The sequence below is a fragment of the Ascaphus truei genome, chromosome 11 (genome assembly GCF_040206685.1).
Source record: "Ascaphus truei isolate aAscTru1 chromosome 11, aAscTru1.hap1, whole genome shotgun sequence".
NCBI classification, from domain to species: domain Eukaryota; kingdom Metazoa; phylum Chordata; class Amphibia; order Anura; family Ascaphidae; genus Ascaphus; species Ascaphus truei.
In genome coordinates this window covers 37,643,184-37,668,779 of record NC_134493.1, presented here as the reverse complement: position 1 = coordinate 37,668,779, position 25,596 = coordinate 37,643,184, and the positions used below count along the sequence as shown (strand labels likewise).

Below are 25,596 nucleotides of genomic sequence, written 5' to 3'. Positions count from 1 at the left end.
TCCATAATACAGCATCTAAATAAATACGGCCTTCACAGTACATTCTAATGAGTGTGTTCCAGCCTGGAAAGTGTCTAATGGAGTAGCACCGCTTAGTAAATATGGCACATATTGATAATTATGTCTGTGACTCCCAGTCATTTCTCATATGGGAGGTGATCTGTAGGTGTGTTGTACTATCTGTTTCTCCTCCAGTCAACCAGAGTTCCCTGGCCGCTGATCTGAGTGACCTGCATGTGACTATCCAGGAGATAAAGAGTGTCTGCAGCAGGATGCCCGTCACCGCTGAGGACAGGTTCTCCTTCACCATGAGTGTATCCTCCTGGGGTGCAGGCAGAGAGCAGGGGCACACACTGCAGGGGCAGTCTCACATATGGGCAGGAAGTGTCATTGGGTTCCTTATGCCACCACTCTTAACCCTTTAGCTGCCAAAGGAACCTGCAAAGCATTGAAGTAATAGTTCTATTTATTTGTATCCGGTGGAAAATGAAAGTCTTTTCTTTGTCTTTGATGGAGAAAAGTTCAGCTGCTTAAGTTGGTCTGTAGATAGAGAAAGCCGTCTGGAAAGCTCAAAGGCAATGTACCTTGTGGCATATGCCAGGGATGAGCATGATGGAGATAGAGGAGCGTAAGTAGGGAGAGTGTGTTGGAGAGTTTACTGATACTAGACTGAGACAAAAGCAAATGTCCGTGGTATGAAGTGCAGAATAATATGCATCCGCCTGGCGTTGCAAGTACGCACGATGAAGCCGTCCTCCGTTGTTCTCGCTCTCCCTCTCCTCGTGTCACTGTGTCGAAGGTGAGTGACGTCACTCCCCGGCGCGGGCACGATCCGAAATATCAGGAAGAAAATGAATGATCGATGCTGCAGCCGCTCCAAATTACTGAGACTCACCAGGTAAAAATTAAAAGCAGTGCTTTATTGGAGTTACATTCAAATTGAAACACTCAAGAGAGGAGGCTCTTCTATTTTTTGTTTGTTCTGAGTGTTTCAATTTTAATGTAACGCCAATAAAGCACTGCTTTTAATTTTTACCTGGTGAGACCCAGCTTAAGTAGATCTGTTTGACTAATGACAGCATCGTAATTACTTCACAAACACAGAATAAAAATAAATGTCCCGGTTTGTCTGTAGAATTGACAAACAGTCTGATTGTCACGGGAGACCAGGACTATGTCACGAGATCAAGTACCAGACGGGACACCGAGGTCAAATAAAAGTAAAAGCCAGCAGAGACATTGCACTATATCACCAACAGAGCTGTACCCACAATCCCAATCACAATCACCGACAGAGCTGTACCCACAATCCCAATCACAATCACCGACAGAGCTGTACCCACAATCCCAATCACAATCACCGACAGAGCTGTACCCACAATCCCAATCACAATCACCGACAGAGCTGTACCCACAATCCCAATCACAATCACCGACAGAGCTGTACCCACAATCCCAATCACAATCACCGACAGAGCTATGCTCACAATCCCAATCACAATCACTGACAGAGCTATGCTCACAATCACAATCACCGACAGAGCTGTACCCACAATCCCAATCACAATCACCAACAGAGCTGTACCCACAATCACAATCACCGACAGAGCTGTACCCACAATCACAGTCACCGACAGAGCTGTACCAACAATCCCAATCACAATCACCAACAGAGCTGTACCCACAATCCCAATCACCTACAGAGCTGTACCCACAATCACAATCACAATCACCGACAGAGCTGTACCCACAATCCCAATCACAATCACCGACAGAGCTATACCCACAATCACAATCACAATCACCGACAGACCTGTACCCACAATCCCAATCACAATCACCGACAGAGCTGTACCCACAATCCCAATCACAGTCACCGACAGAGCTGTACCCACAATCCCAATCACAATCACCAACAGAGCTGTACCCACAATCCCAATCACCTACAGAGCTGTACCCACAATCCCAATCACAATCACCGACAGAGCTATACCCACAATCACAATCACAATCACAATCACAGACAGACCTGTACCCACAATCCCAATCACAATCACCGACAGAGCTGTACCCACAATCCCAATCACAATCACCGACAGAGCTGTACCCACAATCCCAATCACAATCACCAACAGAGCTGTACCCACAATCCCAATCACAATCACTGACAGAGCTATACCCACAATCACAATCACAATAACCAACAGAGCTGTAGCCACAATCCCAATCACAATCACCAACAGAGCTGTACCCACAATCCCAATCACAATCACCAACAGAGCTGTACCCACAATCCCAATCACAATCACTGACAGAGCTATACCCACAATCCCAATCCCAATCACCGACAGAGCTTTACCCACAATCCCAATCACAATCACCAACAGAGCTGTACCCACAATCCCAATCACAATCACCTACAGAGCTGTACCCACAATCCCAATCACAATCACCGAGAGAGCTGTACCCACAATCCCAATCACAATCACCAACAGAGCTGTACCCACAATCCCAATCACAATCACCAACAGAGCTGTACCCACAATCCCAATCACAATCACTGACAGACCTGTACCCACAATCCCAATCACAATCACTGACAGAGCTATACCCGCAATCCCAATCACCGACAGAGCTATACCCACAATCCCAATCACAATCACCGACAGAGCTGTACCCACAATCCCAATCACAGTCACCAACAGAGCTATACCCACAATCCCAATCACAATCACCGACAGAGCTGTACCCACAATCACAATCACCAACAGAGCTGTACCCCCAATCACAATCACCGACAGAGCTGTACCCACAATCACCAACAGAGCTGTACCCACAATCCCAATCACAATCACTGACAGAGCTATGCTCACAATCCCAATCACAATCACCAACAGAGCTGTACCCACAATCCCAATCACAATCACCGACAGAGCTGTACCCACAATCACCAACAGAGCTGTACCCACAATCCCAATCACAATCACCAATAGAGCTGTACCCACAATCACAATCACTGACAGAGCTATGCTCACAATCACAATCACCGACAGAGCTGTACCCACAATCCCAATCACAATCACCAACAGAGCTGTACCCACAATCACAATCACCGACAGAGCTGTACCCACAATCACAGTCACCGACAGAGCTGTACCAACAATCCCAATCACAATCACCAACAGAGCTGTACCCACAATCCCAATCACCTACAGAGCTGTACCCACAATCACAATCACAATCACCGACAGAGCTGTACCCACAATCCCAATCACAATCACCGACAGAGCTATACCCACAATCACAATCACAATCACCGACAGACCTGTACCCACAATCCCAATCACAATCACCGACAGAGCTGTACCCACAATCCCAATCACAGTCACCGACAGAGCTGTACCCACAATCCCAATCACAATCACCAACAGAGCTGTACCCACAATCCCAATCACCTACAGAGCTGTACCCACAATCCCAATCACAATCACCGACAGAGCTATACCCACAATCACAATCACAATCACAATCACAGACAGACCTGTACCCACAATCCCAATCACAATCACCGACAGAGCTGTACCCACAATCCCAATCACAATCACCGACAGAGCTGTACCCACAATCCCAATCACAATCACCAACAGAGCTGTACCCACAATCCCAATCACAATCACTGACAGAGCTATACCCACAATCACAATCACAATAACCAACAGAGCTGTAGCCACAATCCCAATCACAATCACCAACAGAGCTGTACCCACAATCCCAATCACAATCACCAACAGAGCTGTACCCACAATCCCAATCACAATCACTGACAGAGCTATACCCACAATCCCAATCCCAATCACCGACAGAGCTTTACCCACAATCCCAATCACAATCACCAACAGAGCTGTACCCACAATCCCAATCACAATCACCTACAGAGCTGTACCCACAATCCCAATCACAATCACCGAGAGAGCTGTACCCACAATCCCAATCACAATCACCAACAGAGCTGTACCCACAATCCCAATCACAATCACCAACAGAGCTGTACCCACAATCCCAATCACAATCACTGACAGACCTGTACCCACAATCCCAATCACAATCACTGACAGAGCTATACCCGCAATCCCAATCACCGACAGAGCTATACCCACAATCCCAATCACAATCACCGACAGAGCTGTACCCACAATCCCAATCACAGTCACCAACAGAGCTATACCCACAATCCCAATCACAATCACCGACAGAGCTGTACCCACAATCACAATCACCAACAGAGCTGTACCCCCAATCACAATCACCGACAGAGCTGTACCCACAATCACCAACAGAGCTGTACCCACAATCCCAATCACAATCACTGACAGAGCTATGCTCACAATCCCAATCACAATCACCAACAGAGCTGTACCCACAATCCCAATCACAATCACCGACAGAGCTGTACCCACAATCACCAACAGAGCTGTACCCACAATCCCAATCACTGACAGAGCTGTACCCACAATCCCAATCACCGACAGAGCTGTACCCACAATCCCAATCACATTCACCGACAGAGCTGTACCCACAATCCCAATCACAATCACCAACAGAGCAGTACCCACAATCCCAATCACAATCGCTGACAGAGCTGTACCCACAATCCCAATCACAATCACCGACAGAGCTGTACCCACAATCCCAATCACCGACAGAGCTGTACCCACAATCCCAATCACCGACAGAGCTGTATCCACAATCACAATCACAATCACCGACAGAGCTGTACCCACAATCCCAATCACAATCACCAACAGAGCTGTACCCACAATCACAATCACAATCACTGACAGAGCTGTACCCACAATCACAATCACCGACAGAGCTGTACCCACAATCCCAATCACAATCACCAACAGAGCTGTACCCACAATCCCAATCACCGACAGAGCTGTACCCACAATCCCAATCACAATCACCGACAGAGCTGTACCCACAATCCCAATCACAATCACCGACAGAGCTGTAACCACAATCCCAATCACAATCACTGACAGAGCTGTACCCACAATCACAATCACCAACAGAGCTGTACCCACAATCCCAATCACTGACAGAGCTGTACCCACAATCCCAATCACAATCACCGACAGAGCTGTACCCACAATCCCAAGCACAATCACCGACAGAGCTGTACCCACAATCTCAATCACAATCACCGACAGAGCTGTACCGACAATCCCAATCACAATAACCGACAGAGCTGTACCCACAATCCCAATCACAATCACTGACAGAGCTGTACCCACAATCCCAATCACAATCACCAACAGAGCTATGCTCAAAATCCCAATCACAATCACTGACAGAGCTGTACCCACAATCCCAATCACAATCACTGACAGAGCTGTACCCACAATCCCAATCACTGACAGAGCTATACCCATAATCCCAATCACAATCACTGACAGAGCTGTACCCACAATCACAATCACAATCACAATCACTGACAGAGCTGTACCCACAATCCCAATCACAATCACCGACAGAGCTGTACCCACAATCACAATCACAATCACTGACAGAGCTGTACCCACAATCACAATCACAATCACCGACAGAGCTATGCTCACAATCCCAATCACAATCACTGACAGAGCTGTACCCACAATCCCAATCACAATCACTGACAGAGCTGTACTCACAATCCCAATCCCAATCACTGACAGAGCTGTACCCACAATCCCAATCACTGACAGAGCTATACCCACAATCCCAATCACAATCACAGACAGAGCTATACCCACAATCCCAATCACAATCACCGACAGAGCTGTACCCACAATCACAATCACAATCACCGACAGAGCTATACCCACAATCCCAATCACAATCACCGACAGAGCTATGCTCACAATCCCAATCACAATCACTGACAGAGCTGTACCCACAATCCCAATCAAAATCACCGACAGAGCTGTACCCACAATCACAATCACCGACAGAGCTGTACCCACAATCCCAATCACAATCACTGACAGAGCTGTACCCACAATCCCAATCCCAATCACCGACAGAGCTATGCTCACAATCCCAATCACAATCACCGACAGAGCTGTACCCACAATCCCAATCACAATCACCTACAGAGCTGTACCCACAATCCCAATCACAATCACCGACAGAGCTGTACCCACAATCCCAATCACCGACAGAGCTGTACCCACAATCCCAATCACAATCACCGACAGAGCTATACCCACAATCCCAATCACAATCACCGACAGAGCTATGCTCACAATCCCAATCACAATCACTGACAGAGCTGTTCCCACAATCCCAATCACAATCACCGACAGAGCTGTACCCACAATCACAATCACAATCACCGACAGAGCTGTACCCCCAATCCCAATCACCGACAGAGCTATGCTCACAATCCCAATCACAATCACCGACAGAGCTGTACCCACAATCCCAATCACAGTCACCGACAGAGCTGTACCCACAATCCCAATCACAATCACCGACAGAGCTATGCTCACAATCCCAATCACAATCACCGACAGAGCTGTACCCACAGTCCCAATTACAATCACCAACAGAGCTGTACCCACAATCCCAATCACCTACAGAGCTGTACCCACAATCCCAATCACAATCACCGACAGAGCTATACCCACAATCACAATCACAATCACAATCACAGACAGACCTGTACCCACAATCCCAATCACAATCACCGACAGAGCTGTACCCACAATCCCAATCACAATCACCGACAGAGCTGTACCCACAATCCCAATCACAATCACCAACAGAGCTGTACCCACAATCCCAATCACAATCACTGACAGAGCTATACCCACAATCACAATCACAATAACCAACAGAGCTGTAGCCACAATCCCAATCACAATCACCAACAGAGCTGTACCCACAATCCCAATCACAATCACCAACAGAGCTGTACCCACAATCCCAATCACAATCACTGACAGAGCTATACCCACAATCCCAATCCCAATCACCGACAGAGCTTTACCCACAATCCCAATCACAATCACCAACAGAGCTGTACCCACAATCCCAATCACAATCACCTACAGAGCTGTACCCACAATCCCAATCACAATCACCGAGAGAGCTGTACCCACAATCCCAATCACAATCACCAACAGAGCTGTACCCACAATCCCAATCACAATCACCAACAGAGCTGTACCCACAATCCCAATCACAATCACTGACAGACCTGTACCCACAATCCCAATCACAATCACTGACAGAGCTATACCCGCAATCCCAATCACCGACAGAGCTATACCCACAATCCCAATCACAATCACCGACAGAGCTGTACCCACAATCCCAATCACAGTCACCAACAGAGCTATACCCACAATCCCAATCACAATCACCGACAGAGCTGTACCCACAATCACAATCACCAACAGAGCTGTACCCCCAATCACAATCACCGACAGAGCTGTACCCACAATCACCAACAGAGCTGTACCCACAATCCCAATCACAATCACTGACAGAGCTATGCTCACAATCCCAATCACAATCACCAACAGAGCTGTACCCACAATCCCAATCACAATCACCGACAGAGCTGTACCCACAATCACCAACAGAGCTGTACCCACAATCCCAATCACTGACAGAGCTGTACCCACAATCCCAATCACCGACAGAGCTGTACCCACAATCCCAATCACATTCACCGACAGAGCTGTACCCACAATCCCAATCACAATCACCAACAGAGCAGTACCCACAATCCCAATCACAATCGCTGACAGAGCTGTACCCACAATCCCAATCACAATCACCGACAGAGCTGTACCCACAATCCCAATCACCGACAGAGCTGTACCCACAATCCCAATCACCGACAGAGCTGTATCCACAATCACAATCACAATCACCGACAGAGCTGTACCCACAATCCCAATCACAATCACCAACAGAGCTGTACCCACAATCACAATCACAATCACTGACAGAGCTGTACCCACAATCACAATCACCGACAGAGCTGTACCCACAATCCCAATCACAATCACCAACAGAGCTGTACCCACAATCCCAATCACCGACAGAGCTGTACCCACAATCCCAATCACAATCACCGACAGAGCTGTACCCACAATCCCAATCACAATCACCGACAGAGCTGTAACCACAATCCCAATCACAATCACTGACAGAGCTGTACCCACAATCACAATCACCAACAGAGCTGTACCCACAATCCCAATCACTGACAGAGCTGTACCCACAATCCCAATCACAATCACCGACAGAGCTGTACCCACAATCCCAAGCACAATCACCGACAGAGCTGTACCCACAATCTCAATCACAATCACCGACAGAGCTGTACCGACAATCCCAATCACAATAACCGACAGAGCTGTACCCACAATCCCAATCACAATCACTGACAGAGCTGTACCCACAATCCCAATCACAATCACCAACAGAGCTATGCTCAAAATCCCAATCACAATCACTGACAGAGCTGTACCCACAATCCCAATCACAATCACTGACAGAGCTGTACCCACAATCCCAATCACTGACAGAGCTATACCCATAATCCCAATCACAATCACTGACAGAGCTGTACCCACAATCACAATCACAATCACAATCACTGACAGAGCTGTACCCACAATCCCAATCACAATCACCGACAGAGCTGTACCCACAATCACAATCACAATCACTGACAGAGCTGTACCCACAATCACAATCACAATCACCGACAGAGCTATGCTCACAATCCCAATCACAATCACTGACAGAGCTGTACCCACAATCCCAATCAAAATCACCGACAGAGCTGTACCCACAATCACAATCACCGACAGAGCTGTACCCACAATCCCAATCACAATCACTGACAGAGCTGTACCCACAATCCCAATCCCAATCACCGACAGAGCTATGCTCACAATCCCAATCACAATCACCGACAGAGCTGTACCCACAATCCCAATCACAATCACCTACAGAGCTGTACCCACAATCCCAATCACAATCACCGATAGAGCTGTACCCACAATCCCAATCACCGACAGAGCTGTACCCACAATCCCAATCACAATCACCGACAGAGCTATACCCACAATCCCAATCACAATCACCGACAGAGCTATGCTCACAATCCCAATCACAATCACCGACAGAGCTGTTCCCACAATCCCAATCACAATCACCGACAGAGCTGTACCCACAATCACAATCACAATCACCGACAGAGCTGTACCCCCAATCCCAATCACCGACAGAGCTATGCTCACAATCCCAATCACAATCACCGACAGAGCTGTACCCACAATCCCAATCACAGTCACCGACAGAGCTGTACCCACAATCCCAATCACAATCACCGACAGAGCTATGCTCACAATCCCAATCACAATCACCGACAGAGCTGTACCCACAGTCCCAATTACAATCACCGACAGAGCTGTACCCACAATCCCAATCACAATCACTGACAGAGCTATACCCACAATCCCAATCACAATCACCGACAGAGCTATACCCACAATCCCAATCACAATCACCAACAGAGCTATACCCACAATCCCAATCACAATCACCGACAGAGCTGTACCCACAATCCCAATCACAATCACCGACAGAGCTGTACCCACAATCCCAATCACAATCACCGACAGAGCTGTACCCACAATCACAATCACAATCACCAACAGAGCTGTACCCACAATCCCAATCACAATCACCAACAGAGCTGTACCCACAATCCCAATCACAATCACCGACAGAGCTGTACCCACAATCCCAATCACAATCACCAACAGAGCTGTACCCACAATCCCAATCACCGACAGCTATGCTCACAATCCCAATCACAATCACCAACAGAGCTGTACCCACAATCCCAATCACCGACAGAGCTATGCTCACAATCCCAATCACAATCACCAACAGAGCTGTACCCACAATCCCAATCACCGACAGAGCTATGCTCACAATCCCAATCACAATCACCGACAGAGCTGTACCCACAATCCCAATCCCAATCACCAGCAGAGCTGTACCCACAATCCCAATCACAATCACCGACAGAGCTGTACCCACAATCACAATCACCGACAGAGCTGTACCCACAATCCCAATCACAATCACCTACAGAGCTGTACCCACAATCCCAATCACAATCACTAACAGAGCTGTACCCACAATCCCAATCACAATCACCTACAGAGCTGTACCCACAATCACAATCACAATCACCGACAGAGCTGTACCCACAATCCCAATCACAATCACTGACAGAGCTGTACCCACAATCCCAATCACAATCACTGACAGAGCTGAACCCACAATCCCAATCACAATCACTGACAGAGCTGTACCCACAATCCCAATCACAATCACTGACAGAGCTATACCCACAATCACAATCACAATCACCGACAGAGCTGTACCCACAATCCCAATCACAATCACCAACAGAGCTGTACCCACAATCCCAATCACAATCACTGACAGAGCTGTACCCACAATCCCAATCACAATCACCAACAGAGCTGTACCCACAATCCCAATCACCTACAGAGCTGTACCCACAATCCCAATCGCCTACAGAGCTGTACCCACAATCCCAATCACAATCACCGACAGAGCTGTACCCACAATCCCAATCACCAACAGAGCTGTACCCACAATCCCAATCACAATCACCTACAGAGCTGTACCCACAATCCCAATCACAATTACCAACAGAGCTGTACCCACAATCCCAATCACAATCACCAACAGAGCTGTACCCACAATCCCAATCACCTACAGAGCTGTACCCACAATCCCAATCACCAACAGAGCTGTACCCACAGTCCCAATCACAATCACCGACAGAGCTGTACCCACAATCACAATCACCAACAGAGCTGTACCCACAATCCCAATCACAATCACCGACAGAGCTGTACCCACAATCACAATCACCGACAGAGCTGTACCCACAATCCCAATCACAATCACCTACAGAGCTGTACCCACAATCACAATCCCCGACAGAGCTGTACCCACAATCCCAATCACAATCACCTACAGAGCTGTACCCACAATCACAATCACAATCACCAACAGAGCTGTACCCACAATCCCAATCACAATCACCGACAGAGCTGTACCCACAATCCCAATCACAATCACCTACAGAGCTGTACCCACAATCACAATCACCAACAGAGCTGTACCCACAATCCCAATCACAATCACTGACAGAGCTGTACCCACAATCCCAATCACAATCACTGACAGAGCTGTACCCACAATCCCAATCACAATCACTGACAGAGCTATACCCACAATCCCAATCACAATCACCAACAGAGCTATACCCACAATCCCAATCACAATCACCAACAGAGCTGTACCCACAATCCCAATCACAATCACCGACAGAGCTGTACCCACAATCCCAATCACCTACAGAGCTGTACCCACAATCCCAATCACAATCACTGACAGAGCTGTACCCACAATCCCAATCACCAACAGAGCTATACCCACAATCCTAATCACAATCACTGACAGAGCTGTACCCACAATCACAATCACAATCACCGACAGAGCTGTACCCACAATCCCAATCACAATCACCGACAGAGCTGTACCCACAATCACAATCACAATCACCGACAGAGCTGTACCCACAATCCCAATCACAATCACCGACAGAGCTGTGCCCACAATCACAATCACAATCACCAACAGAGCTATACCCACAATCCCAATCACAATCACCGACAGAACTGTACCCACAATCCCAATCACAATCACTGACAGAGCTATACCCACAATCACAATCACAATCACCGACAGAGCTGTACCCACAATCCCAATCACCTACAGAGCTGTACCCACAATCCTAATCACAATCACCGACAGAGCTGTACCCACAATCCCAATCACCAACAGAGCTATACCCACAATCCCAATCACAATCACTGACAGAGCTGTACCCACAATCCCAATCACAATCACCGACAGAGCTGTACCCACAATCCCAATCACAATCACCGACAGAGCTGTACCCACAATCCCAATCACAATCACCGACAGAGCTGTACCCACAATCCCAATCACAATCACCGACAGAGCTGTACCCACAATCCCAATTACCGACAGAGCTATACCCACAATCCCAATCACAATCACCGACAGAGCTGTACCCACAATCCCAATCACAATCACCAACAGAGCTGTACCCACAATCACAATCCCAATCACAATCACCGACAGAGCTGTACCCACAATCCCAATCACAATCACCGACAGAGCTGTACCCACAATCCCAATCACAATCACGGACAGAGCTGTGCCCACAATCCCAATCACAATCACCAACAGAGCTATACCCACAATCCCAATCACAATCACCGACAGAACTGTACCCACAATCCCAATCACAATCACTGACAGAGCTATACCCACAATCACAATCACAATCACCGACAGAGCTGTACCCACAATCCCAATCACCTACAGAGCTGTACCCACAATCCCAATCACAATCACCGACAGAGCTGTACCCACAATCACAATCACCAACAGAGCTGTACCCACAATCCCAATCACAATCACCTACAGAGCTGTACCCACAATCCCAATCACAATCACCAACAGAGCTGTACCCACAATCCCAATCACAATCACCAACAGAGCTGTACCCACAATCCCAATCACCTACAGAGCTGTACCCACAATCCCAATCACCAACAGAGCTGTACCCACAATCCCAGTCACAATCACCGACAGAGCTGTACCCACAATCACAATCACCAACAGAGCTGTACCCACAATCCCAATCACAATCACCGACAGAGCTGTACCCACAATCACAATCACCGACAGAGCTGTACCCACAATCCCAATCACAATCACCTACAGAGCTGTACCCACAATCACAATCCCCGACAGAGCTGTACCCACAATCCCAATCACAATCACCTACAGAGCTGTACCCACAATCACAATCACAATCACCAACAGAGCTGTACCCACAATCCCAATCACAATCACCGACAGAGCTGTACCCACAATCCCAATCACAATCACCGACAGAGCTGTACCCACAATCACAATCACCAACAGAGCTGTACCCACAATCCCAATCACAATCACTGACAGAGCTGTACCCACAATCCCAATCACAATCACTGACAGAGCTGTACCCACAATCCCAATCACAATCACTGACAGAGCTATACCCACAATCCCAATCACCAACAGAGCTATACCCACAATCCCAATCACAATCACCAACAGAGCTGTACCCACAATCCCAATCACAATCACCGACAGAGCTGTACCCACAATCCCAATCACCTACAGAGCTGTACCCACAATCCCAATCACAATCACTGACAGAGCTGTACCCACAATCCCAATCACCAACAGAGCTATACCCACAATCCTAATCACAATCACTGACAGAGCTGTACCCACAATCACAATCACAATCACCGACAGAGCTGTACCCACAATCCCAATCACAATCACCGACAGAGCTGTACCCACAATCACAATCACAATCACCGACAGAGCTGTACCCACAATCCCAATCACAATCACCAACAGAGCTGTACCCACAATCACAATCACCAACAGAGCTGTACCCACAATCCCAATCACAATCACTGACAGAGCTATACCCACAGTCACAATCACAATCACCGACAGAGCTGTACCCACAATCCCAATCACAATCACCAACAGAGCTGTACCCACAATCACAATCACAATCACTGACAGAGCTGTACCCACAATCCCAATCACAATCACCAACAGAGCTGTACCCACAATCCCAATCACCTACAGAGCTGTACCCACAATCCCAATCACCTACAGAGCTGTACCCACAATCCCAATCACAATCACCGACAGAGCTGTACCCACAATCACAATCACCAACAGAGCTGTACCCACAATCCCAATCACAATCACCTACAGAGCTGTACCCACAATCCCAATCACAATCACCAACAGAGCTGTACCCACAATCCCAATCACAATCACCAACAGAGCTGTACCCACAATCCCAATCACCTACAGAGCTGTACCCACAATCCCAATCACCAACAGAGCTGTACCCACAATCCCAGTCACAATCACCGACAGAGCTGTACCCACAATCACAATCACCAACAGAGCTGTACCCACAATCCCAATCACAATCACCGACAGAGCTGTACCCACAATCACAATCACCGACAGAGCTGTACCCACAATCCCAATCACAATCACCTACAGAGCTGTACCCACAATCACAATCCCCGACAGAGCTGTACCCACAATCCCAATCACAATCACCTACAGAGCTGTACCCACAATCACAATCACAATCACCAACAGAGCTGTACCCACAATCCCAATCACAATCACCGACAGAGCTGTACCCACAATCCCAATCACAATCACCTACAGAGCTGTACCCTCAATCACAATCACCAACAGAGCTGTACCCACAATCCCAATCACAATCACTGACAGAGCTGTACCCACAATCCCAATCACAATCACTGACAGAGCTGTACCCACAATCCCAATCACAATCACTGACAGAGCTATACCCACAATCCCAATCACCAACAGAGCTATACCCACAATCCCAATCACAATCACCAACAGAGCTGTACCCACAATCCCAATCACAATCACCGACAGAGCTGTACCCACAATCCCAATCACAATCACTGACAGAGCTGTACCCACAATCCCAATCACCAACAGAGCTATACCCACAATCCTAATCACAATCACTGACAGAGCTGTACCCACAATCACAATCACAATCACCGACAGAGCTGTACCCACAATCCCAATCACAATCACCGACAGAGCTGTACCCACAATCACAATCACAATCACCGACAGAGCTGTACCCACAATCCCAATCAAAATCACCAACAGAGCTGTACCCACAATCACAATCACCAACAGAGCTGTACCCACAATCCCAATCACAATCACCGACAGAGCTGTACCCACAATCACAATCACAATCACCAACAGAGCTGTACCCACAATCCCAATCACAATCACCGACAGAGCTGTACCCACAATCCCAATCACCTACAGAGCTGTACCCACAATCCCAATCACAATCACTGACAGAGCTGTACCCACAATCCCAATCACCAACAGAGCTATACCCACAATCCTAATCACAATCACTGACAGAGCTGTACCCACAATCACAATCACAATCACCGACAGAGCTGTACCCACAATCCCAATCACAATCACCGACAGAGCTGTACCCACAATCACAATCACAATCACCGACAGAGCTGTACCCACAATCCCAATCACAATCACCAACAGAGCTGTACCCACAATCACAATCACCAACAGAGCTGTACCCACAATCCCAATCACAATCACCGACAGAGCTGTACCCACAATCACAATCACAATCACCAACAGAGCTGTACCCACAATACCAATCACAATCACCGACAGAGCTGTACCCACAATCCCAATCACCTACAGAGCTGTACCCACAATCCTAAACACAATCACCGACAGAGCTGTACCCACAATTCCAATCACCAACAGAGCTATACCCACAATCCCAATCACAATCACTGACAGAGCTGTACCCACAATCCCAATCACAATCACCGACAGAGCTGTACCCACAATCCCAATCACAATCACCGACAGAGCTGTACCCACAATCCCAATCACAATCACCGACAGAGCTGTACCCACAATCCCAATCACAGTCACCGACAGAGCTGTACCCACAATCCCAATCACAATCACCGACAGAGCTGTACCCACAATCCCAATCACAATCACCGACAGAGCTGTACCCACAATCCCAATCACAATCACCGACAGAGCTGTACCCACAATCCCAATCACAGTCACCGACAGAGCTGTACCCACAATCACAATCACAATCACCAACAGAGCTGTACCCACAATCCCAATCACAATCACTGACAGAGCTGTACCCACAATCCCAATCACAATCACCGACAGAGCTGTACCCACAATCCCAATCACAATAACCGACAGAGCTGAACCCACAATCCTAATCCCAATCACCGACAGAGCTGTACCGACAATCCCAATCACAATCACCAACAGAGCTGTACTCACAATCCCAATCACAATCACCGACAGAGCTGTATCCACAATCCCAATCACAATCACCGACAGAGCTGTACCCACAATCTCAATCACAATCACCGTCAGAGCTGTACCCACAATCCCAATCCCAATCACCGACAGAGCTGTACCCACAATTCCAATCACAATCACCGACAGAGCTGTACCCACAATCCCAATCACCGACAGAGCTGTACCCACAATCCCAATCACAATCACCTACAGAGCTGTACCCACAATCACAATCACAACCACCGACAGAGCTATACCCACAATCACAATCACCGACAGAGCTGTACCCACAATCCCAATCACAGTCACTGACAGAGCTGTACCCACAATCACAGTCACCGACAGAGCTATGCTCACAATCCCAATCACAATCACCGACAGACCTGTACCCACAATCCCAATCACAATCACCAACAGAGCTGTACCCACAATCCCAATCACAATCACCGACAGAGCTGTACCCACAATCCCAATCACAATCACCGACAGAGCTATACCCACAATCACAATCACAATCACCGACAGAGCTGTACCCACAATCCCAATCACAGTCACCGACAGAGCTGTCCCCACAATCACAGTCACCGACAGAGCTGTTCCCACAATCCCAATCACCGACAGAGTTATGCTCACAATCCCTGGCCCACACAGCGGGAATCCTAGTCGGGCTAGGTACCCGACGTCACTTCAATGACTTCCACTCCTGTGAGCACTCGGAGTCTGTAGGTATTGCTGGATGCAAGTCACCAAGCGGCACTTCTGAATCTCCCGTGGTAGGAGAGCGCCCAGTCTCTCTTTCGGGTCGGCACAATCGTGGGGAGCCCCACTTAGCTAAGCCACACGCTTTGTGTCAGCAACCACACCGGTACTGAAATCGGCTACAACCCTTCTAGGTTTCCAGTCTCCATAGACAAACATGGAGACTGGGACAGCCACCAATCACCACACGGATGCTGTGTGGTGGACCAATCACAAGATGGGGGCTCGTCTGTGTTGGCCAATCGGGACGAGGGGTTTGACAGGGAGGCTAAGGTATGGAGGAATTATGAACCGGCCAATGAGAACAGCGCCAACCTCCTCCTGTTCCACGGCTCAGTGTCCAGAATCGGCCGCAGCAGAGGGTCCGTCTGCAGCTGACCACCGGCAGCCATTGGGTCACATCGAAACCGCCACCACCAAATGTCCCATTCTGAGCAGCGAAGGGGAAATGTGAGGAAGTACTTCTTTCCAGAGAGGGTAGTGGATTTGTGCAATAGCCGCCCAGCAGAGGTGGCAGAGGAAAACACAGTACAGGCATACCCCGCATTAACGTACGCAATGGGACCGGAGCATGTATGTAAAGCGAAAATGTACTTAAAGTGAAGCACTACCTTTTTTCCACTTATCAATGCATGTACTGTATTGCAATCGTCATATACGTGCATAACTGATGTAAATAACGCATGTGTAACAGGCTCTATAGTCTCCCCGCTTGCGCACAGCTTCGGTACAGGTAGGGAGCCGGTATTGCTGTTCAGGACGTGCTGACAGGCGCATGCGTGAGCTGCCGTTTGCCTATTGGGCGATATGTACTTACTCGCGAGTGTACTTAAAGTGAGTGTCCTTAAACCGGGGTATGCCTGTAATAAGATACGAACATGCTTGGGATAAACATAAGGCTAAATTCAAACCCAATGATCAAATGGGGTGTGAGGTTTTACACATATACAAAAATGGGCAGACTGGGTGGGACAAGCGGTTCTGATCCGCCGGCACATTCCATGTTTCTATATTTCTACTGTAAAAACCCGCACTGTTTTGCTCACTGTGGAAATGGTAAAAGTTACAAAAAAAAACAAAAAAAACCTGGATCAGCCTCAAACAGAATAATAATGAAGGACGCGCGTTTTGCTTTTGGTCTCACCAAGTTTCTTCTTTAATTTTATCAAAAAATCAGCACACAGGGAGAGGGAAAGTTAGCTTATAGCATACTAACTTCAAGTTACTTATATGTGCACAATAGGCACCGTGTCACGGCCCCGGCCCCTCCGCGAGGGCTGGTCCAGTTTGGTTTTTTATATGCATCTTGCCGTGTGGACGCAGGATCACACCAGCTGAATTGTGTTAGATGGGGTGAGTGTGTGGGGCGAGTGCGTTAGACGGGGCGAGTGCGTTAGACGGGGTGAGTGCGTTAGACGGGGCGAGTGCGTTAGACGGGGTGAGTGTGTGGGGCGAGTGCGTTAGACGGGGCGAGTGCGTTAGACGGGGTGAGTGCGTTAGACGGGGTGAGTGCGTTAGACGGGGTGAGTGTGTGGGGCGAGTGCGTTAGACGGGGCGAGTGCGTTAGACGGGGTGAGTGTGTGGGGCGAGTGCGTTAGACGGGGCGAGTGCGTTAGACGGGGCGAGTGCGTTAGACGGGGCGAGTGCGTTAGACGGGGTGAGTGTGTGGGGCGAGTGCGTTAGACGGGGCGAGTGCGTTAGACGGGGTGAGTGCGTTAGACGGGGTGAGTGCGTTAGACGGGGCGCGTGCGTTAGACGGGGCGAGTGCGTTAGACGGGGCGAGTGCGTTAGACGGGCGAGTGCGTTAGACGCGTTAGACGGGGCGTGTGCGTTAGACGGGGCGCGTGCGTTAGACGGGGCGCGTGCGTTAGACGGGGCGAGTGCGTTAGACGGGGCGCGTGCGTTAGACGGGGCGAGTGCGTTAGACGGGCGAGTGCGTTAGACGGGGCGAGTGCGTTAGACGGGGCGAGTGCGTTAGACGGGGCGAGTGCGTTAGACGGGGCGAGTGCGTTAGACGGGGCGCGTGCGTTAGACGGGGCGAGTGCGTTAGACGGGGCGAGTGCGTTAGACGGGGCGAGTGCGTTAGACGGGGCGAGTGCGTTAGACGGGGCGAGTGCGTTAGACGGGGCGAGTGCGTTAGACGGGGTGAGTGCTAGTTCATTCTATTTTTTGTTTTAAGTTCAAAAAAAAAAACACACAAAGCCCTGACGCATTTCACGCCCTGACGCATTTCACGCCCTGACGCATTTCACGTCCTTACCTGTGACACCATCACAGTCAGAAACTCACACAGTATATAGGGATGTTGGTGCAGATTTCTCAAGGCACAGAGGTTACATTGGTGAGCCGATGGCTTCCCGCGGGTTCCTTAGGGACATCTTGTCTTGTGAGTCAGAGCTTGAAGATGGCACGCTCCGTTCTGCCACGGACTCTGTATGAACAAAACAATATTAGTTTGTGCAGTTTGTGAGGGTCTTTGACGTCTTAACAGAGATCAGTCTCCGGGGGTCCTGTTTGTCTGGTTATCAGAGCTCAGTCTGGGGGTCCTGTCTGGTTATCAGAGCTCAGTCTCTGGGGGTCCTGCTTGTCCGGTTATCAGAGCTCAGTCTGGGGGTCCTGTCTGGTTATCAGAGCTCAGTCTCTGGGGGTCCTGTTTGTCTGGTTATCAGAGATCAGTCTGGGGCTCCTGCTTGTCCGGTTATCAGAGCTCAGTCTGGGGGTCCTGTCTGGTTATCAGAGCTCAGTCTGGGGGTCCTGCTTGTCTGGGTCAGAGCTCAGTCTGGGGGTCCTGTCTGGTTATCAGAGCTCAGTCTGGGGGTCCTGTCTGGTTATCAGAGCTCAGTCTGGGGGTCCTGCTGGTCCGGTTATCAGAGCTCAGTCTGGGGGTCCTGTCTGGTTATCAGAGCTCAGTCTGGGGGTCCTGTCTGGTTATCAGAGCTCAGTCTGGGGGTCCTGTCCGCTTATCAGAGCTCAGTCTGGGGGTCCTGTCTGGTTATCAGAGCTCAGTCAGGGGGTCCTGTTTGTCTGGTCAGAGGTCAGATTGGCAGGGTCCGTGCAGCCCTGTGCGTTGTGTCCTTGACCCGTTGCTCAGCCGTTTCTGGAGAACACGTTCCCCTGCATGCAGAGCCTGGACACGCTGCAGCACCGCGCCATGGACGACTTCTTCAAGGTCTGCTCTTTCTTCGGAGAGGATCCCAAGGGCTCCACAACCGAGGCTTTCTTTGGCATCTTCGCTGAGTTTATGAGCAAGTTTGAGGTGAGCTGCAGAATAGTGCATGTCAGACCAGTGCATGTCAGTCAGACCAGTGCATGTCAGTCAGACCAGTGCATGTCAGTAGGACCAGTGCATGTCAGATCAGTACAGACCAGTGCATGTCACACCAGTGCATGTCAGACCAGTGCATGTCAGACCAGTACAGACCAGTGCATGTCAGACCAGTACATACCAGTGCATGTCAGACCAGTACAGACCAGTGTATGTCAGACCAGTGCATGTCAGACCAGTGCATGTCAGTCAGACCAGTACATGTCAGACCAGTGCATGTCAGACCAGTGCATGTCAGACCAGTACAGACCAGTGCATGTCAGACCAGTGCATGTCAGTCAGACCAGTGCATGTCAGTCAGACCAGTGCATGTCAGGCCAGTGCATGTCAGACCAGTACAGACCAGTGCATGTCAGACCAGTACAGACCAGTGCATGTCAGACCAGCGCATGTCAGACCAGTACAGACCAGTGCATGTCAGACCAGTACAGACCAGTGCATGTCAGACCAGTACAGACCAGTGGATGTCAGACCAGTGCATGTGAGAGCAGTGCATGTCAGTCAGACCAGTGCATGTGAGACCAGTGCATGTCAGTCAGACCAGTGCATGTGAGACCAGTGCATGTCAGTCAGACCAGTGCATGAGAGACCAGTGCATGTCAGTCAGACCAGTGCATGTCAGTCAGACCAGTGCATGCCAGTCAGACCAGTGCATGTCAGACCAGTGCATGTCAGACCAGTACATACCAGTGCATGTCAGACCAGTACAGACCAGTGCATGTCAGACCAGTACAGACCAGTACAGACCAGTGCATGTCAGACCAGTACAGACCAGTGCATGTCAGACCAGTGCATGTCAGTCAGACCAGTGCATGTCAGTCAGACCAGTGCATGTCAGTCAGACCAGTGCATTTCAGTCAGACCAGTGCATGTGAAACCAGTGCATGTGAGACCAGTGCATGTCAGTCAGACCAGTGCATGTGAGACCAGTGCATGTCAGTCAGACCAGTGCATGTGAGACCAGTGCATGTCAGTCAGACCAGTGCATGTCAGTCAGACCAGTGCATGGTAGACCAGTGCATGTCAGTCCGACCAGTGCATGTCAGTCAGACCAGTGCATGTGAGACCAGTGCATGTCAGTCCGACCAGTGCATGTCAGTCCGACCAGTGCATGTCAGTCCGACCAGTGCATGTCAGTCAGACCAGTGCATGTCAGACCAGTGCATGTCAGACCAGTGCATGTCAGAGTGTGAGGGAGCACAGGTTGTATATCAGTGTATGGCAATGTGTATGTCTGCCAGTGCGAGTGTGAGTTTGCATGTGCTGCAATGATAGTACATGTGTATTAGTCAATGTGTGTCAACAACATCTGGCAGCATGTGTGTATCAATGCAGGGCATTTTGTGCATCAGTGCCTTGCTGTGTGCTTTGTGTGTGTGTCTGTGCAAAGTAGTGTGTGAGTCTGTCATTATTAAGTAGCCTGTCTGTGTTTCCCCAGCATGTAAGTGTGAATGTTGTGTCAGTGACTACACATTGTGTGCGTGTTCGTGGCTGGCTCAACTCACTGCAGTACATGTGTGAGATTGCCAGGCAGTGTGTATTGGGTATCCCCCTGCAAGCTTTGTGTGCCACTGCGAGATTGTGTGTGTGTGTCAAGATGTTGCATTATTTGTGTAGCAATGCAAGTCTGTGTTCTGAAATGAGTGTATCTGTGTCACTGAGGCAGTGTGTGTCCCAGTGAGTGACCGTGGTCATGTGAGTAGTGTGACGTGCTGTGTCAGTGAGGCAGTGTGTGTCCCAGCGAGTGACCGTGGTCATGTGAGTAGTGTGACGTGCTGTGTCACTGAGGCAGTGTGTGTCCCAGCGAGTGACCGTGGTCATGTGAGTAGTGTGACGTGCTGTGTCACTGAGGCAGTGTGTGTCCCAGCGAGTGACCGTGGTCATGTGAGTAGTGTGACGTGCTGTGTCACTGAGGCAGTGTGTGTCCCAGCGAGTGACCGTGGTCATGTGAGTAGTGTGACGTGCTGTGTCACTGAGGCAGTGTGTGTCCCAGCGAGTGACCGTGGTCATGTGAGTAGTGTGACGTGCTGTGTCACTGAGGCAGTGTGTGTCCCAGCGAGTGACCGTGGTCATGTGAGTAGTGTGACGTGCTGTGTCACTGAGGCAGTCTGTGTCCCAGCGAGTGACCATGGTCATGTGAGTAGTGTGACGTGCTGTGTCACTGAGGCAGTGTGTGTCCCAGCGAGTGACCGTGGTCATGTGAGTAGTGTGACGTGCTGTGTCACTGAGGCAGTGTGTGTCCCAGCGAGTGACCATGGTCATGTGAGTAGTGTGACGTGCTGTGTCACTGAGGCAGTGTGTGTCCCAGCGAGTGACCGTGGTCATGTGAGTAGTGTGACGTGCTGTGTCACTGAGGCAGTGTGTGTCCCAGCGAGTGACTGTGGTCAAGTGAGTAGTGTGACGTGCTGTGTCACTGGGGCAGTGTGTGTCCGAGCGAGTGCGTGGTCATGTGAGTAGTGTGACGTGCTGTGTCACTGAGGCAGTGTGTGTCCCAGCGAGTGACCGTGGTCATGTGAGTAGTGTGACGTGCTGTGTCACTGAGGCAGTGTGTGTCCCAGCGAGTGACCGTGGTCATGTGAGTAGTGTGACGTGCTGTGTCACTGAGGCAGTGTGTGTCCCAGCGAGTGTCCGTGGTCATGTGAGTAGTGTGACGTGCTGTGTCACTGAGGCAGTCTGTGTCCCAGCGAGTGACCATGGTCATGTGAGTAGTGTGACGTGCTGTGTCACTGAGGCAGTGTGTGTCCCAGAGAGTGACCATGGTCATGTGAGTAGTGTGACGTGCTGTGTCACTGAGGCAGTCTGTGTCCCAGCGAGTGACCGTGGTCATGTGAGTAGTGTGACGTGCTGTGTCACTGAGGCAGTGTGTGTCCCAGCGAGTGACCGTGGTCATGTGAGTAGTGTGACGTGCTGTGTCACTGAGGCAGTGTGTGTCCCAGCGAGTGACCGTGGTCATGTGAGTAGTGTGACGTGCTGTGTCACTGAGGCAGTGTGTGTCCCAGTGAGTGACCGTGGTCATGTGAGTAGTGTGACGTGCTGTGTCACTCTCCCTCACCATGTCCCTCCTGTCCCCAGAAAGCCTTCAGCGATCTTCAGGTCGGGGACACCCAACTACCCCCAATGAATCCCTCACCACCGGTATGGTAACGAGGTTCCCTCCGCCTGGGTATTAATGGACAGTTACACCCAGGTGACCGAATCCTGGACAGGTTGTTGGATCTCTGAGAAGGAGCCGGCAAGAAATGGAGCAGAAGACAGGGCATGGGAGAGGACATATGTCAAGGGTGGTCAACTCCAGTCCTCAAGGGCCACCGACAGGTCAGGTTTTCAGGATATCCCTGCTTCAGCACAGGTGGCTCTGTTATAATGACTGAGCCACTGATTGAGCCATCTGTGCTGAAGCAGGGATATCCCTAATACCTGGCCTGTTAGTGGCCCTTGAGTACTGGAGTTGGCCGCCCCAAGCTCAGGAGCCGTATAATATGATTTCATCCATACCGTCACACAGGAGCCCGCAACACAAGTGAATGTTAGCAATGCGTTAACGACGTCTCACTATACTGAACATAGGGATTAAAGTTTTAAAAAATCCCTTTGTGCTCTGTGAAAAAATATACACATATAATTACTGATTGTGAAAGATAAAAAGGTAACATTAACATAAAGGAGGAATATTTAAGTTATACCCTATTATCCCACATTTAATTCCAGATGTATTTATTTTTCCCAAAATGCCTAATCCACACACCTTTCTTTTTAAACATTATTCCCCCATCTCCAGGGCCAGATAACATGTGCTGATAGGAGCTCCTGTCCCTCCTCCCCTCCCTCCTCCCCTCCCTCCCTCCTCCCCTCCCTCCTCCACTCACGCTTGTATGTTTACCAAACCTGCCACAGCTGAACCATGCTGAAGATGCTACAGTGTTTCTAGGAAGGAGAACGTGCCTGGGCAGCCATCATTAATGTAACCCGCTGAAAATGTATAGAATGGGATTTTACAGAGAGAGGCTTTATTGCATTTATTGAAATGGCAGAATTTAACTACTGCAATAAAGAGACACTTATTTAATACATTTGGAAGTGTATGTTTTTGTTGAATGAGTAAGAGTGAAATCAACTTTGAACCTGTTTTCTGCTGTAGAAGCAGGGACTGTATTGCACTAAAGCAGTACATCCAGCAAGGGTTAATATTGTACCGTGTGTTACAATTCCCCAAGCATCTAATGGTTTGGGGGATACTCGTCGATCTCCACCTGAACAACTGGTGCAAAAAAAAACCACCCGGTTTATTAAACACTATCTAAAGTACCTGGCTTCACATAAATTGCAGTAACCACATTTTTTTTTAGCATAAAAGCCCATCAAAATTATAATTAAAAACTTTCTTTCCCCACCCTCTCTGCCTCTCTCCCCTTATCTCTCTCTCTCTCTCTCTCTCATCTCTTTCCTTTAATACCTTATGATGTCCCCAATTTTTTCCGCCTCGCTCTTCATCTCCAGAATTCTTGCTTTTTCCTCACGTGTCAACTGACTTCCTCTCGTTCTTTCTTCTTCTGCTTTCTGTCTAAACTTTATAGCTATCTGACTCTCCTTATCTGCCACCAGGCTATGTGCTTTATGATGTCTGAAGATGGGATGATTTCAAGCCTAAAATATTAATTATGCTATATTCTCTATATACACATATATTCCGCATGTAACTAGTCAAAATAAGTAATTTAGTATTAAATTAGAAATTATATTGGAAAATGATAAGCTGCCTCTACAAAGATAAGAAGATAAATCAGTCTGAAGTCAGACAGGTGTAGAAATGCTTTTTGTGATTTAAGAAACTTGGTATGTTTAATGTCTGCTGAGTTGAATAATTATGAGCATAAGTTTGGAATCAAAGGTTATTTAAATAGTTTGTTAGTAGTAAAAGACAATATAATAAAGATAGGTCTTACAAGATAAGGAACATACGATTAACTATAGTTACTTAGTGACAGGACAAGGTAGGTATATGGTGTATATAGTACAGTCAGGTATCTCCCTAATAGGTGACCTGATAGTATAACCCATAAAGTATGTGTAATATGAAACTGGATATCACCCAGATGTCCGGATGTAAAGCAATTGTCTAATAGATATAGGTGGGTATAGGCATATAATGCAATCTGGTGGTATCCAGTTTAATACATATAGATCAGACAGTGCATCATGATGTTATACAGATATTGACATTCCTCGCCTAGTAGAGACAGCAGTAGGATATAAAATACTTTAACACAGTAGAATATGTGTCCTATGTCTCACTATGCAAGGGAGTCTATGAGGCAATGACTCAGTGGTAACCTATA

The 25,596-nt window shown here is 48.8% G+C and overlaps 1 protein-coding gene across 4 annotated transcripts in view; it reads left to right on the top strand.

Moving 5' to 3' along the window:
* The window catches only part of GRID2IP (Grid2 interacting protein), a 79,873-nt gene extending 55,543 nt beyond the window's left edge, over positions 1–24,330 (top strand). For all 4 annotated transcript variants that reach the window (XM_075565678.1, XM_075565677.1, XM_075565679.1 and 1 more), the window contains 3 exons: positions 196–314; positions 20,027–20,191; positions 23,333–24,330. In XM_075565678.1, coding sequence (XP_075421793.1) covers positions 196–314; positions 20,027–20,191; positions 23,333–23,404 — 356 coding nt within the window. In that variant the 3' untranslated portion in view covers positions 23,405–24,330. The remainder of the gene's footprint in view (positions 1–195; positions 315–20,026; positions 20,192–23,332) is intronic.
* The last annotated feature ends 1,266 nt before the right edge of the window (positions 24,331–25,596 follow it).